A 13,712-nucleotide genomic window follows, 5' to 3' on the forward strand; every position below is an offset into this window, starting at 1 on the left:
GAGGGTTCATTTTCTCCTCGCCTCGGAATGGCGGGTCTTATCGGTTTCTCCTCCAATCAAATCCATGGCGGTTGCAGTGTGATCCCTGTCCGTCTCAGCCGCCTCCGTTTCTTTTCCCTGCGATGATGCCTCCCCTTTCGCTCCCGGAAGAGGAACCAGTTGCTAACTAGGTTTTGGGTGTGGTATCCCCAAGAAACCCTTCTTCGGCCCCTCCAAGTTATCGGTAACGCCCCACACCCCCCCCCCCCGCTCGCTTGCCGCTGCTTCGAGATAAAATGCTTCCTGAACATGCGACTCACGCTCTTCTAGCAGCTATGAGCATGCACCCAAGCAATTTCGGGAGGAAAATCTCAAAGAGGGAGGTAAGCGCCTCTTGTTTTCTTTTAGCTATTTCATTAAGAATTATAATTTCTGCTTGCATATATGTTGATTTTGCGAGTACTGTGATATAGGACGAATTGTAACTTTTTACTTGAAAATGAAGGAGTGATTGAGATAGAATAATCACATAAAGATAATAGAAAAACAACAATTACCAGAGAGCCTTGCGATTTTTCATGTCCCACACTTTAACATTGAAATTAATGTTCTAACCCCCTTTTTATAGACCACAAGTAGAATAATAAAAGGAAAAAAATAATAATAAGCATGAAAACACAACTAACCAAATAAGTTAGTTTCTTCCCTTTTTTTTTTAAGATAAGTTTTCAATTTTTGTTAAGTAAGCATTTTTCTTGGTGTTGATAGTATTCCTTATACTTTTTTTTTGTATTTTTCTTCATTTATTTCCATCCTTTATTTTCATAATCAATATTTTTCATAAAATTAGCAATATTTTAAATGTTACCATCTAACTACTTGTGACATATTGGGCGGTATGCATCGATCCGACAGGATACCGGTACGCGGATCGCCTTTATCGAGTGGTATCGGTTACTTGACCTCGTATTGGGCAATACGAGGTCTGTACCGGGCGGTATTAGCCAAAATCCGACCATTAGCGACTTGTACCCATTGGTAATGATCGGATTTCGACCATACCAATCAAGAGCTGAAATTATTCTATTTCAAATGATCAATTTGACCGTTTGAGACTTAGAAAAGGGTTTTAAACTCTTTCATTCACCCTCTTTTAATTCATTTCACTCTCTCAATCTCTTAAACTCTTTTTTACTCGCATATCTCTTATTCTTATATTTTCACTTTATTAAACTCAACAAAGCTATAATTTGAGCAAATGCGACAGGGCCTACACGACGTAAACACAGAGCGAAGCTCATTGTATTCACAGCCGTCGTATTATAAAGAATTTTGCAACCAACAACAATACAGTGATAGTTGGTCATACTTCTTCGAGCAACACCACGATGATCGATCTTATGATACGGAGCAACAGATCAGTAGCAAAAGCAGAAGTTTTGACATTCTCTATGCTTCGCACCAATACATGCTACATTCGTCCTTGCCTCAAGAGTCGCCTCGGACACATGTGGTTCACGATGATCAAACTACGACCATGACTACATTGATGCACCAATGGTATACGGTGTATCAATACACTATTTTGTGGGATCAATTTTAGGATTGGGTCTGACAAGCATATCATATTGATATATAGATACATAGGAATGAGGCCCTCGATCCATCGCCCGTGGAGTCTCGTCATTCCTTTTAGTGGTAGAACCATGTATATCCATCGATTGATTACTTAATTCATTTGAATTTTAAGGTTTAAGTTGCATAAAGCATAATCTAGCAATTCAAATAATTTCTTTGTAAATAATTCAATATTAACGGAAAGACGATCCGGAACATACCACAAAACTACTCCTTAAAGCCTAAAAAAGATATGTGACACTATTCTTTCCTACTTAACATTATTTTTGCTAAAATTGCACTAAACTTATATTTATTTCTAACTTAAAAACCCTAATATATTTTTTCCTTCTATTTTTTAGATATTTTTGAAGATATTTTTGATGATTTTGGACGTATCAGTGGTACGCCTCGGTATGTACTATACTGAATAAGGCTCGGTACATCGGTATGGATCGAAATTGTAATCCTTGCTTGGAATAACTTTGAACTAACCAAATTTATTCAAATAAAAAAATAAGGTCGGCATCAATTCATACATGCTCGTTGCCTAGTAACTCAACTTGAGTTTATAAAATTGAAACATGATGATAGTACATTTTGGTTAAACCAAAACCTTAAATTCAAATCAATTTGGACGAATAATAAAATATTTTTTTTGTTTGAGAATAAAGAAGATAAGAGAAGAAGAAGAAATATAATAACAAAAAGACAATGAGAAATGAAATAAATAGCTATCAGACTCACTTGTGCTCAAGGAGAATACTCTCACAATCAAGACCTCTCATATACGTGGATGATAGAATCATTCCATTGAAAACAGATTTATGTTCTTGTACCACTTACACATAATGTGGGAAACAAACTCAATTTTTAATCCATTCTCCTATGTTATTATAATCTTCTAGCTCCATCCCAAGAAGAAGAAAAGAAAAAATAATAATAAAGTAGAAAATACAAAGTCATCCATTCTTAAGCTAGATGATTTTTTCCTTTATTTATTCGTTAATTTTATTGTTGATCCTCAGAATCAATCTAAGAAATTAAAAATATTGTAGATGTTATGTGACAACTTATGACATACTCAAAATACTCTAAACTAATCAAATTTATTCAAATAAGAAATAAATTAAATTGGTCCCACAGTATTATGTTCATCCTATTATTGTGAATATGTGAACATCTAATCTTGATAAAAAATGTCAACTTTTGGAGTCTTCCTCTCTATTTGTGCACATAATCTTACTATTTTAAATATGTTTGGACTTGTAGTTCTCATTCAATCCTTGTGAGATTCTATATAAGATAAACATTAAACACTGTTATCATCATTCCTTCAGATTGGTTAGTTGCTACATCAAGCAATGAAGCCATCAAGGGCTCAGGTGCTCACCTAGGAGCCTATGCGAGGCGAGGCCCAAGTGGTCAGTAACAGGTCAGGTCCGGGCAGGTGCCCTCAATTGGGTGTGACCTAGGCATGCGTCCAAGCACTGACATAAGGGTGAAATATGAGGTACCTTCTTCTCAATCTTCTTATGAACGACATGGAGGTGCATAGCTTGAAATAATGCTAGCCACCTGGGGTGTATGACGTAGAGAGCATGGCTATGGAGGATCACAATGGGTCTAATGTTGGTATCCAGCTAATGCTTTGATTGAGTTTTTTCATGGTAAATTTAGAGAACATCGGTAAGGGCCTTTAAGGGTAGATACTAGCTGCACATGTTTGTAAGATTTACCATTGCCTACTCAATAATTAAAGGCTATAGACTGGATGAATAAACAAATTTATGATACCCCAAAATTGATAAATTGTTCTTTTATTGAACTGAATCATTGTAGGCTTTTCATCTATGTTCTACCATTGCCCAAACTATTTGTGAAGGTTCAGGCAAAAAGATAATGACATTTGTTAACATCTTAATGTCTCAGATGCAAATTTCTATCTTTCTGAATAAATTAATTTAGTACATGTAAGTAGTAATAGATATCTTTTTTTCTGGCTTGAGATTGACATGACCTTCTTACTTATTGAGTATTCACTTCTAGAACTAATGAAGACTTTAATTACCTCCATGAAAGTTGAGATTTACTCTCAAACTATAGAAACACAGTTGCATGTTTGTGGTAAATCACATGCACATTGTTTTGGCACCACAAATCATACATGTTTAGAAAAAATGGATACAGATTTGGACAGTGTTTTAAATCAAGTTCTATCTTCAATGGTTAACAGTGGTGGACGATTTTAAAAATGTTCCTAAATACATATATGACCTTACTGCTTCACAAATGGACATGTTCGTGTCCGAAGATAACCCTGTCAGGCAGCATGCAGAAAAGTTAGAGAGGTAACTGAGAACCAATTTTCCTTTTTTTCAAAGTCATTTTCTGTTCGAAGACGGAAAATGGGGTTCAATTTTGTGCCTTTTTGGGTGTGATTTCAGGAAATCATTTCTTCTGCAAGAAATACCTTGACAATGGAGGGATGCACAGTTTAACAGGCATGAAAGGGTGTGAGTATGTATCGTGTATGTGCTCGAGGATATGGAAGGCCAAGAACTGTTCCTCCAGATTTACCTTCTATACTCTTAGATGCTTGGATTGTGTATCTTGGCATGCCTGTAAGATATTCTATTAGGTCAATATAGCATGCAAATTTCATGGACTGGATATTTTTCATATATCAGTCTTATGTATATGTGCTATTATGCCCTTTTCTTTTACAGATAGTTCCACCTGACACTGAACTATTTATCTGGGATGCAAGTAAGTACTGCTCAAAACAAATAATTATCATGCGTACATACCTCAGGGAAAGAAAATGTCATTTATTATATATTTTTCTGTAACAATTGATTTAGAATATCAGTAATTTGTGTATATGCTGATTTTGATTACATGATTTCCAGAATGAGAAGATGGAAAGTGTTGGATCTGAAACCGAGGCTTATGCAATTGCTGACAAGGTAGCTGTAAGTAAACTAGTTCAGATATCCAAGGATCAGTTAATCTCAAGGAACATTGAAATGAATCATATTATTAACAGTTGCTACTGCTATAAGGCATATGCAGTTTCACTATAGCTTAGTTGAGAAATCTTTATATTTTCATATTTCTTATGTCATACACTTCTAGCAAATGCTTGCCTTATGTATCTTCGCATTCACCATGGAATTTATTGTGCTTATTATTTCTGATGCACTTTTTATGATGCCTATAGCGTTCAATGATCAACTTATTTGATTTCTACTTACTACATATCAACACGATTTGACTGTCTGAACTTGCATAGTGATGCGACCTATGAGTTTTATGTGCGTAAAGTTTATTTTGCAGATTATTCCTTATTGGTTAAGTCAGTTTAGATTCTACCCGGATCCGATACATAAATTAATCCCCTTATAAGTGTTGTCTTTTTAAGTCTCATTTATTTATACTTTATTTCCAATGTCTTTAATATCAACATGTATCTGAAGATAATATACTGATTCTACAATAATGTTTCTTGTCTGATACTCTCAAATTTTCCATCAGTACTGCATACTGATTCTACCATGTCTCTTTGCTATCTTTATGTTGCTGTCATCTCCCAGGCAAAGGATCTTTGATGCCAACACCGATTGTTGCAGATTGCAAAGGACATCCAGCTTCCGAAATATTTCCAAGCTCAAGAAGCTATTGCCTATGGAACAGCCGACGAGATCATCGATTCACGATATGGTAAGACTGGAGTGGTTTATTTGCTCATATAGAATGTTTTGGTGTTTTTAGATTGCAATCCTCACATGAAAGAAATCTTTTGAGCAGAACGAGACGAGATGCTTGCACAGTCCAAAGCCATGAGAAAGGCAGCTGGAACTGGTCCACAAGCAACGCCATATGGGTTTAGGTAGATAGAACTGATTAGTACATAAGCAATAACTTTGGTTGTATTGTATATTTTTCTAGCTGAAACATTCATGTTGATTCTAATGCCAAAGACAATAATTCTTTTATTCTTGAAGGAACACCTGAGAACTGCCAAGTAGCGTCTCTCTTATTTGCCTTTTGTTCCTGAGAATCAAACTATGTCAACCCAACAAATATCACGTCTTCCTGTCACAGGGATTCCTCGTCGACTGTTGCTTCTTTCTCTCATGATCTGATGCTGAGACAACTACAACATACGATCGGTTAAACTGGGAAGCCGCCGAAAAAAGTTCAAGCTGGCCGGTGGCATCGGATCTCGGAACATGGGATGGCGGAGGAAGTAGAAGCCGAGCCCCACCGCCACCATCTTGTGGGGCACCACGTAGAGCACCACCGCCACCACCAGGCACGCCACGATGAAGAGCCTCGTCGCCCGGGGATCTCTCCAGCTCACCAGCGCCTGCACTCGCTCCCCCTGCGCCGCGAAGTCCCCCAGCAGCCTCTGCGCCTGCGCCGCCATCTTCCGCAGCCGGTCGTACCGCGCCCTTACCACCTCCGCCGGCTTGGCGCTCGGCACTGGGTCGAACTCTTCGTCCAGATCGTCCGCCGCCACCATGTTCGCCTGCGACAGCCCCATGTCCATCCCCGCGGGTACCCGCGGCCGGAACCGGCAGTACCATATCCCGATGAGGGACATGTACAGCGACGCGGTGGGGACGACCAGCTCCGGGTACCACACCAGCACCAGGTAGAGCACGTGCACCAGCACCGTAGTGGTGGGATTCCTCCACCGCCGGATGTCGTCGACCCACCTCGCCAGCCCGAAGGCCCAGGCGAGGACGCACAGGACCCTGAACCAGTTGGCCCTGCTCCGCCGGATGCTCCATGACTGCGTGTCGACGTCGAGCATGTAGTGCACCACCTCCTGCCCCAGCGGCGGCTCCGACCGCTCGAGCCACTCGGCCACCATCCTGATCGCCCACGCCCGCAGCACCTCCTGCTTCCACACAGCGATTGGCCGAAGGTAGTGCATCCGGGGGAGCATCGGCTGCGCGTACATAGCCCAGGTGTCCGGGAACGGCGCCGAGCACGCGAAGCGGACGGCCAGCTGCACCTCGCCCATCTTCATGACGCCGGACGGCTGCAGCTGCAGCATCGGGTACCAGGTGGTGTACACGCGGTTGCTTTCCAGGGTCGACACCCGGATCCGAACCTTGCCGATCCGGTAGTCCTGCCGGTCGCCCGCCGCGTCGAACATGCGGCAGTTGTCGAACACTCCGACGGTAAGGACCGTGCACGGGTCGTACACCTGCCACGTGTACTGCTCGTTCCAACGCGGGTCGAAGCAGTCGGCCACGGTCCGCGTTCGCACCCACTTCTTGCCGTACTTGGCGACGCAGTAGGCGTTGGTGGAGCTCTTGGCCGCCTCTTCGCCGCCCTTGATCGGCAGGCCGCGGGCCCCCAGGATTCCCAGCTCCAGCACTCCCACCGCCGGCTTCCACAGCTGCTTCGCCGTCGGCCGGAAGTCGCTGCACACGTGCGCCGCCTCGTCCATCACGTGGTACCCGCCCTCCAGGCACAACCGGAGGTTCAACCGGCCGTAGTAGCCGCCGCCAGGCCCCCCTCCGCAGCGGCACCCCGCGAACGCCGCCGCCTCCTCCAGGCTGAACCACCGAGACGCCACCGCCTGCCGCTCGTCCAACCGCTGCTCCGCCAACGCCACCGGCACCACTGCGTGCCCCAGCACCACCGGCTCCTTGGTGGACCGGTCCTCCACCTGCACGATCATCTCGTGGTTACTGAACGGCTCGGACGCCACGAACATGAGGTCCTCCATCCACGAGATGGACGACGCACTGCTGCTGACCGCGGTGGGCCGCCGGGTACACAGGGCCTGGATCCCCAGTAGGATCTTGACGCGGACGTCGTACGGCCGCGTCGCTGCCGCGAGGCGCAGGTCCTGCGCTTCGATGACGGTGGCCCGCAGGTACCACATCTTGGGCGACTGGTAGACTTTGGACCGGGTGTAGGTGTAGCTCACGTACGTGGCGTCCGAGTTCCAGGCCTCCGGAAACGACTCGTCCGCCTGGGTCCCAATCCAGACTGCCACCATGATATCCCCTGTCATCGGCGCATCGTCCCTGCCGCCCTCGAGCCGGTACCACTGGGGGGCCAGGGGGCCGTCCGGCTGGTCGCGGACCGGCACGTCCGTCAGGTCGAAGCACACGCCGCCCAGAAAAGCTTCGTCGGGCCCGCCTCCCCGCACCGAGATCTCCAGCCTCGAGTCCGGCTTGCACTGGTTCAGCGCGAACACCTGGTTCCACTCCGGGCTGCCGGCGCCGCCGTCCCGCCCCGGCAAGGAACGGCGGGTGTGCGGCCCCGCCTGGATCTTCACGTGCGGGCTCTCGCACGGGCGGAGGCCCCGAGCCTTCACGACACGGACAAAGAGGTATTGCATCGGCTCCACCAGGTCGTACGTCGCCAGCGGGGGCCGGTCGACGAGCTCGTTGCAGTCGACGAACCGGCCCGAGATAACCCTCGGGCCGCAGGCGCCGCCGATGAATCTCTTGGAAAACACCCGGTCCCTCTCCGTGCAGGCCGGCGTCTGCATCTTCCGCACCTCTGGCGGGTACGCCTCCACCGTTGTCGGGTCAGGCGATGGCGGTGATACCACGTTGGCATTCACGTGCGCAGTCTGGACCGGCGTTTTCTCCACCACGACGACGGACACCAGTGGCGGGGACTGCGTGTCGATGGCGGCCTCCGTGGGCGCCGGGACATCCGGAGGCACATCCTTGGGCTCCTCGGTACTCGGAGGGGGAGCAGGGGCCTGGTTGGGATCCGATCCGACGGGTTTCGTCTCGTCCGAGAGCGGTTCGTCGTAATAGTACACCTTGAGGCCGATCTCACCGCGGATCCAGCTGAGGAGGCTCCGCCTTTCGAGGGGGAAGTAGATCAGCGCCTCCTCGCCGCGGCGAGCGAACTGGGAGCCGCAGATACGAACACGGCCGAGGAAGTGGTTCTTACGAGCGCCGCTGGGGCTGCCCATCCTCTTGTCGTTGTAGACCTCGACATCGAGCTCCTGGGCGACCATGGAAGCGGGGTTAGCCACGACGAACTCGAGGCGCTCGTTCCACTGCGGGTTGAGGTCGCGGGCGACGGTGTGGGTTCGCTTCCGCTGGCCGTCGAATTCGACGATGACGAACGGGCTGGAGGTGCCATGGCCGTCCTTGGGGACGAGGTCGCGGGCGTCGATGACCTCGACGGCGAGTTTGCTGACGGTGTGGGCCGGCGGGCTCGTCATGGTCTCATGTCGAGCCAGGCCGATGGGAGGAGGAGAGGATGGATGGATCACTTTGGTGGCTCTGCTTTTGCTTTTGATGGAGGGTGAGGGAGAAGGATTCTCTCTCTCTCTCTCTCTACTTTATCTTCTTTTTGGTGATGGATTCTTGGGCATGGTGATGGCTGGGTTGCTTGACGGTGACGACGCTCGTCGCCACCCGTCTCTTCATCCATTCCTCGCTTCTCGGTCACTTCGCTTTGGGGCGGTGTGTCGACGGCTGCGTTGCTTCCGGCGCTCTCCCGGACAGAATTGGTGCTTTTAAAGTAGTTAATTAAAGTGTAAGTTCCTAACCATATGAGGTCAAGTTCATATGTAGTGCGATTCCTCGCCATTTGCCACTCTCCATTACGAGCTCAACACCTTTCGGATGAATCAACATCCATAATGACGAAATGGATTTTTTTAGATACACACGCTAAAAAGAACAATAAAATTAATAATAACACAATTTTATTTCTTGCCTACCGAATATATATATGTATATATGTATGTGTATATGTATATATTGTATATATATATAGAGAGAGATAGAGAGATTTAATCCATATATATATATATATATATTTATATTTATAGAGAGAGAGAGAGAGAGAGAGAGATTTAATCCAAATACAAGTCCAAATCAACATTTTTTTTCACATAACTCTCAAAGGATTATTATTTTTTAGTTTTCATTCAGACTTTTTAGAAGAAAAAACCTACAAGTATAAGAGTATGATACCAAAAGAATAATAAAACATAAACTAAAATATTGAGTAAAAGATTTTTGTGGTTTAGCATTTCTTGTCGACATTCATTAGAAAAGCAAAATTTTAATTCAAATTCTAGTCCAAACTTTACCGTCTCTAATGTAAACTTCATAGAAAATAATTTATTTTTCTACTCAGTCCCTCTAGAAAAAGTCTACGAATATGCAAAGTATGTATTCTTACCTTACCTATAATATTTATAAAGCAACAAACTCTTAATTCTAAAAATTATTTTTATATTTAAAAAAAATGATTTGATTCATATGTGTCGAGGAGATGTGTCGTTGACGATTGAGTCAGCCCGGCTTGATCTCGACGAAAGTGGCTTCAATGTGGTCTTCATGTAACGCCAACTTATTCAAGGAAGTCTTAGGTCGATCTCGATGTGAAATGCTTGATTTCGACGAAAGTGGCTTCGATGTGGTCTTCATGTAACGCCAACTTATTCAAGGAAGTCTTAGGTCGATCTCGATGTGAAATTTGATTTCTCGATAGAATCCTGTATAAAGGCCAATGTCTTTCTAGACCCGACTTAGCAAAGGTAAAAATTTGGCTTAACAAAAATATTGTCTATTTTCGCCAAGCCATATATATATATAACCATCATATTTCATCACATAATATTATAATTTTATAATATTGGTTAAAGAATTGATGATTCTATTATAATATTTCATATAATATTATAATATTATAATATTATATTATAAAATTATAATATTTCATCACATCATATAATTTTATATTATAAAATTATAATTTTATAATATTTCATCACATCATATATCATATTTCATCACATAATATTATAATTTCATCACATAATGTTGGTTAAAGAATTGATGATTTTAATTTTATAAAATTTAAAACTAGAACTGAATCGAGTTTAAGCGATTTCGATTTGGAATCGTTTATTCTGATTTTTTAATTTTTTTAAAAAATAAAAGATGCTATTACATGAAAGATTAGTCCAAGAAATCTTCATCTCCCAACGCCAATAATCACCTGAAACATTCTATTACATAAAAGATTTGTCCAAGATGGCCTGATGTGGATATCCACTATGTGTTGGAGGAAAAGTAAAGGTCTACCACGTCAAGATCTGTAGGAATATAAGCAGCTCATCGGCCAGAAATCTTTCACAAGAAGTCAACAGACAAAAGTAAAAGGGTGTGTGATCTTTGATGCCTACCGTGAAGCGTCCGTGACGACTCCCCAACACTTCCTTTGCCACGACTAACCGAGATGAACCGAAGTCCTCCGGCGGATCAAAGCAACCCTTTTCCACACACGCTTTGCAACCACCATGAAGCTTTTCGTAGTTGCTCATCTTTCCAAAGCTTTTGACAGAAGACAAATAACACTGTCCTTTTTTTTATGAAGCTTCGGGCGAATCTGATCTATCTTCACACTTTTAAGGTCATGCGAGTGTTGTTGGAGATAAAAGACTATTCTTTGGGTTGTAGCATCCAAAAGGAATGGTCAATCACTAAAACTTAAAATGTTATTGAAATCTACACTCACGAATCATTTGTGTGTCTTTATTTTGGAGTTTTTCTTCCTTCGACAAGTTTCGATTGAGCGGCAGCTGACAGCTGATATGGGGAATATTTTATAGCTATTTGCATAATGACGGTGGATAGTAAATGAATTTTAATAGATCCTTCGACGTATGGGCTAATTATAGAATACTTAGTTATCTTTAGTGTCTTCATCTTTAAACTTTAAAAAGTTAAATTGACATGATTATGAAGATGAAATATCTATGTCTATTTATCCTAATAAAATCAATTTTACTAACGAAAACACAAAAACAAAACGTAAAAAAAAAAAAATTTAACGTTCAATGACAAAGTTATCTAGTTGCCTCTGACAATGATAAGATTCACTTTTATCACGCCATCACCCGCCTCCAAGAGGAGCACATCGTCGATCTTATTGTTGCTCGCCCCACTGTCACGGACAAACTTCTCAACAAGATGTTGGATGTAATGCTTATGTGTGTCCGTGTCTTTTGGCATGTTCATGCCCTGTAGAGAATGTAAAGGGGCGGCTGAAGGCTTATAAGTCCCATTTTAGTTGGGTGGTGGCCTCTTTAGGCTTGTAAATAAAGGTTGTGTCATGTGGACACGTGCGAGAGCTTTTCGGTCTGTAATGGACCATCTTACCCTTTGTTGTGCCACTGTTCAGAGCTTGTAAAGTCTGTTTGTAATTTGCATGGTCTATGAAGTGTTTTTCGGACATGTTTGCTTGTGGATCCCGTTTGAGGCGTTCTCTCTAACCCGTTCTCTCTTTTGATGGTCCTAAGGGACAATGGGAGGCTTCGGGGAGGCTGACCTTTGCGGACGGACACGCAAGGGTGCTGCACGACTTAGGCAAAACCAGCTAAGTCCGTGTCATATGGTATCAGAGCGGGACAAGCACTCATAGAAACACTTGACATGCAAACGTGGGGGACCTAGAGGGGCTGCGTTGAGGGCAGTCAGCACACGCGCGACCGTTTGAGGGAAAACGGGCATGGAGATGTAGGGAAAGGAGTCGCTCAGAGGAGCGGGCATCCGAGATTGGCATTCAGAGGAATGGCCAACCCTTCGCGCAAGAGGCACCACGAGAACAGGTAAGCTTGGAAGAATTTGGAGCGCACAAAGGTTGGGATGGCTGAGTTTGAGCTACGGCTCAACGTTGACAACTATACTTGATGGTGCTCTAGGCAAGCGAGGCGCTTGGCTAGAATGAGACCATGCAAGGTGGAAAGAGTTGCTCAACGACCAAAAGAGTTATGCAAAGCTCACGGAGGTGAGGGGAATTGCTAACTCGAAGATTTTGGTACTCATGCATGGGCTTGTATGCGGACGACGGAATGTTCGTGGCCATCCCAAGGCGGCCGAGACTCGGCACCATGGAGCATTGAAACTTTCTCTTCGGCATGTGAAGGATACGTCCGTAGGCGGCTGAAGTGTGCAATGAGTTCAGCATGTTGCTAGACCTTGAGGGGTGCAGTGGGGGCTGTATTGACGGGGAGTCGCAATCTAGCAAGTGCGTTTGCAGGAGGCAGAACAATGCACAGTTTGTTTAGCAGATCGAAGTAGTCCAAGGGGATGGTGGTCTCCGAAACGAAGAGAGATGTTGCTCCAACGGGATAGTTATCCAGGAGGGATAAGTCTCGGCACTCCAGAGGGAGAATCATGTGAGACGGACTTCACATGTTGAGGAGGAGTACCTCACAAACAACAACTCCACGAAGCTCAATGGACCGAGCAAGCAGCGAGGAGTTGCCGCATGATCTCGCTCGAGAGAATGCATTGGTGGATGCATTGCGAGATCAAGTGGGGGAGCAACACAATTGAAGGCACACTTGGAGTCGATATGAGATCGGACTCAAGGGAGGGCTGACCCGTGGAATGGTGGGCACGAGGGCCACCATCAACTCAATGCGAAAACGAGGAGCGGAGCAACTTGGGTGTAACTTGGCGAAGTACCCAAGCCGCATGAAGGGAGCCAGCAGAGAAGTTGGAACATGGAGCAGAGGCACAGTGCTTTCCTTAGACAGAGGTCAAGGACATGAACTCTTGCAGAGGCAAGAGCAGGATCATGTTGTTCCATGGGTCCTTCATTCCGACGGAGCGGACTCATCTTGCATGGTGCCAAAGACGAAGGGAGCTTCGGGGCACATGCACCTTATCTCGGAGAAGCATTTGGGGGAGGAACTAAGGCGACTCAATTTGCGGAGGCGAAGTTGGGTTCAGAAGGCCTTAGCACGGGGCAAGAGGACGCAGGGGCGAGTACTCTTGAAGAATATGCCACAGTGTTGCCATTCAAGTTGCTATGAAGGAAGCGGTGCGCAGCGGAGATTGTGCTGGTAGGGGCAGAGGCCCAGGATCCAGGCAATGGTGCACCAATTACAGTGAAGTCGGGGGACTTCAGGAGCTACTAGGCGACGGACTGTCCTAGAGCGGTGCTTCATCTAGGTGTGACCCGGGAGTGGGTGGATGAAGGTCGATTGCCAAAGGAGCGAACAAAATCGAAGGTGGATGAGACCTGGCGATGTATTGGCAGAGGCCACACATGGAGGGTTCACAATTCGAGTTTATTCCACAAGGATCAGAATGCAA

At 45.0% G+C, this 13,712-nt stretch overlaps 2 protein-coding genes across 2 annotated transcripts; one reads left to right on the forward strand and one right to left on the reverse strand.

The window, feature by feature from the left end:
- The first annotated feature begins 12 nt into the window (after nucleotides 1-12).
- Nucleotides 13-5,594, forward strand: LOC135598462 (ATP-dependent Clp protease proteolytic subunit-related protein 1, chloroplastic-like). The gene is made up of 7 exons (XM_065092279.1): nucleotides 13-362; nucleotides 2,937-3,947; nucleotides 4,044-4,220; nucleotides 4,326-4,365; nucleotides 4,509-4,565; nucleotides 5,229-5,319; nucleotides 5,407-5,594. The coding sequence occupies exons 4-7, from the start codon at nucleotides 4,360-4,362 to the stop codon at nucleotides 5,490-5,492; spliced, it is 240 nt and encodes a 79-aa protein (XP_064948351.1). The 5' UTR covers nucleotides 13-362; nucleotides 2,937-3,947; nucleotides 4,044-4,220; nucleotides 4,326-4,359; the 3' UTR covers nucleotides 5,493-5,594.
- Nucleotides 5,459-9,170, reverse strand: LOC135598461 (protein QUIRKY-like). The gene has a single exon (XM_065092278.1). It carries the CDS (start codon nucleotides 8,810-8,812, stop codon nucleotides 5,756-5,758), a length of 3,057 nt encoding a protein of 1,018 aa, XP_064948350.1. The 5' UTR covers nucleotides 8,813-9,170; the 3' UTR covers nucleotides 5,459-5,755.
- Between the last annotated feature and the right edge of the window lie 4,542 nt (nucleotides 9,171-13,712).

This window comes from Musa acuminata, chromosome BXJ2-1 (assembly GCF_036884655.1).
Source record: "Musa acuminata AAA Group cultivar baxijiao chromosome BXJ2-1, Cavendish_Baxijiao_AAA, whole genome shotgun sequence".
Lineage (NCBI taxonomy): Eukaryota > Viridiplantae > Streptophyta > Magnoliopsida > Zingiberales > Musaceae > Musa > Musa acuminata.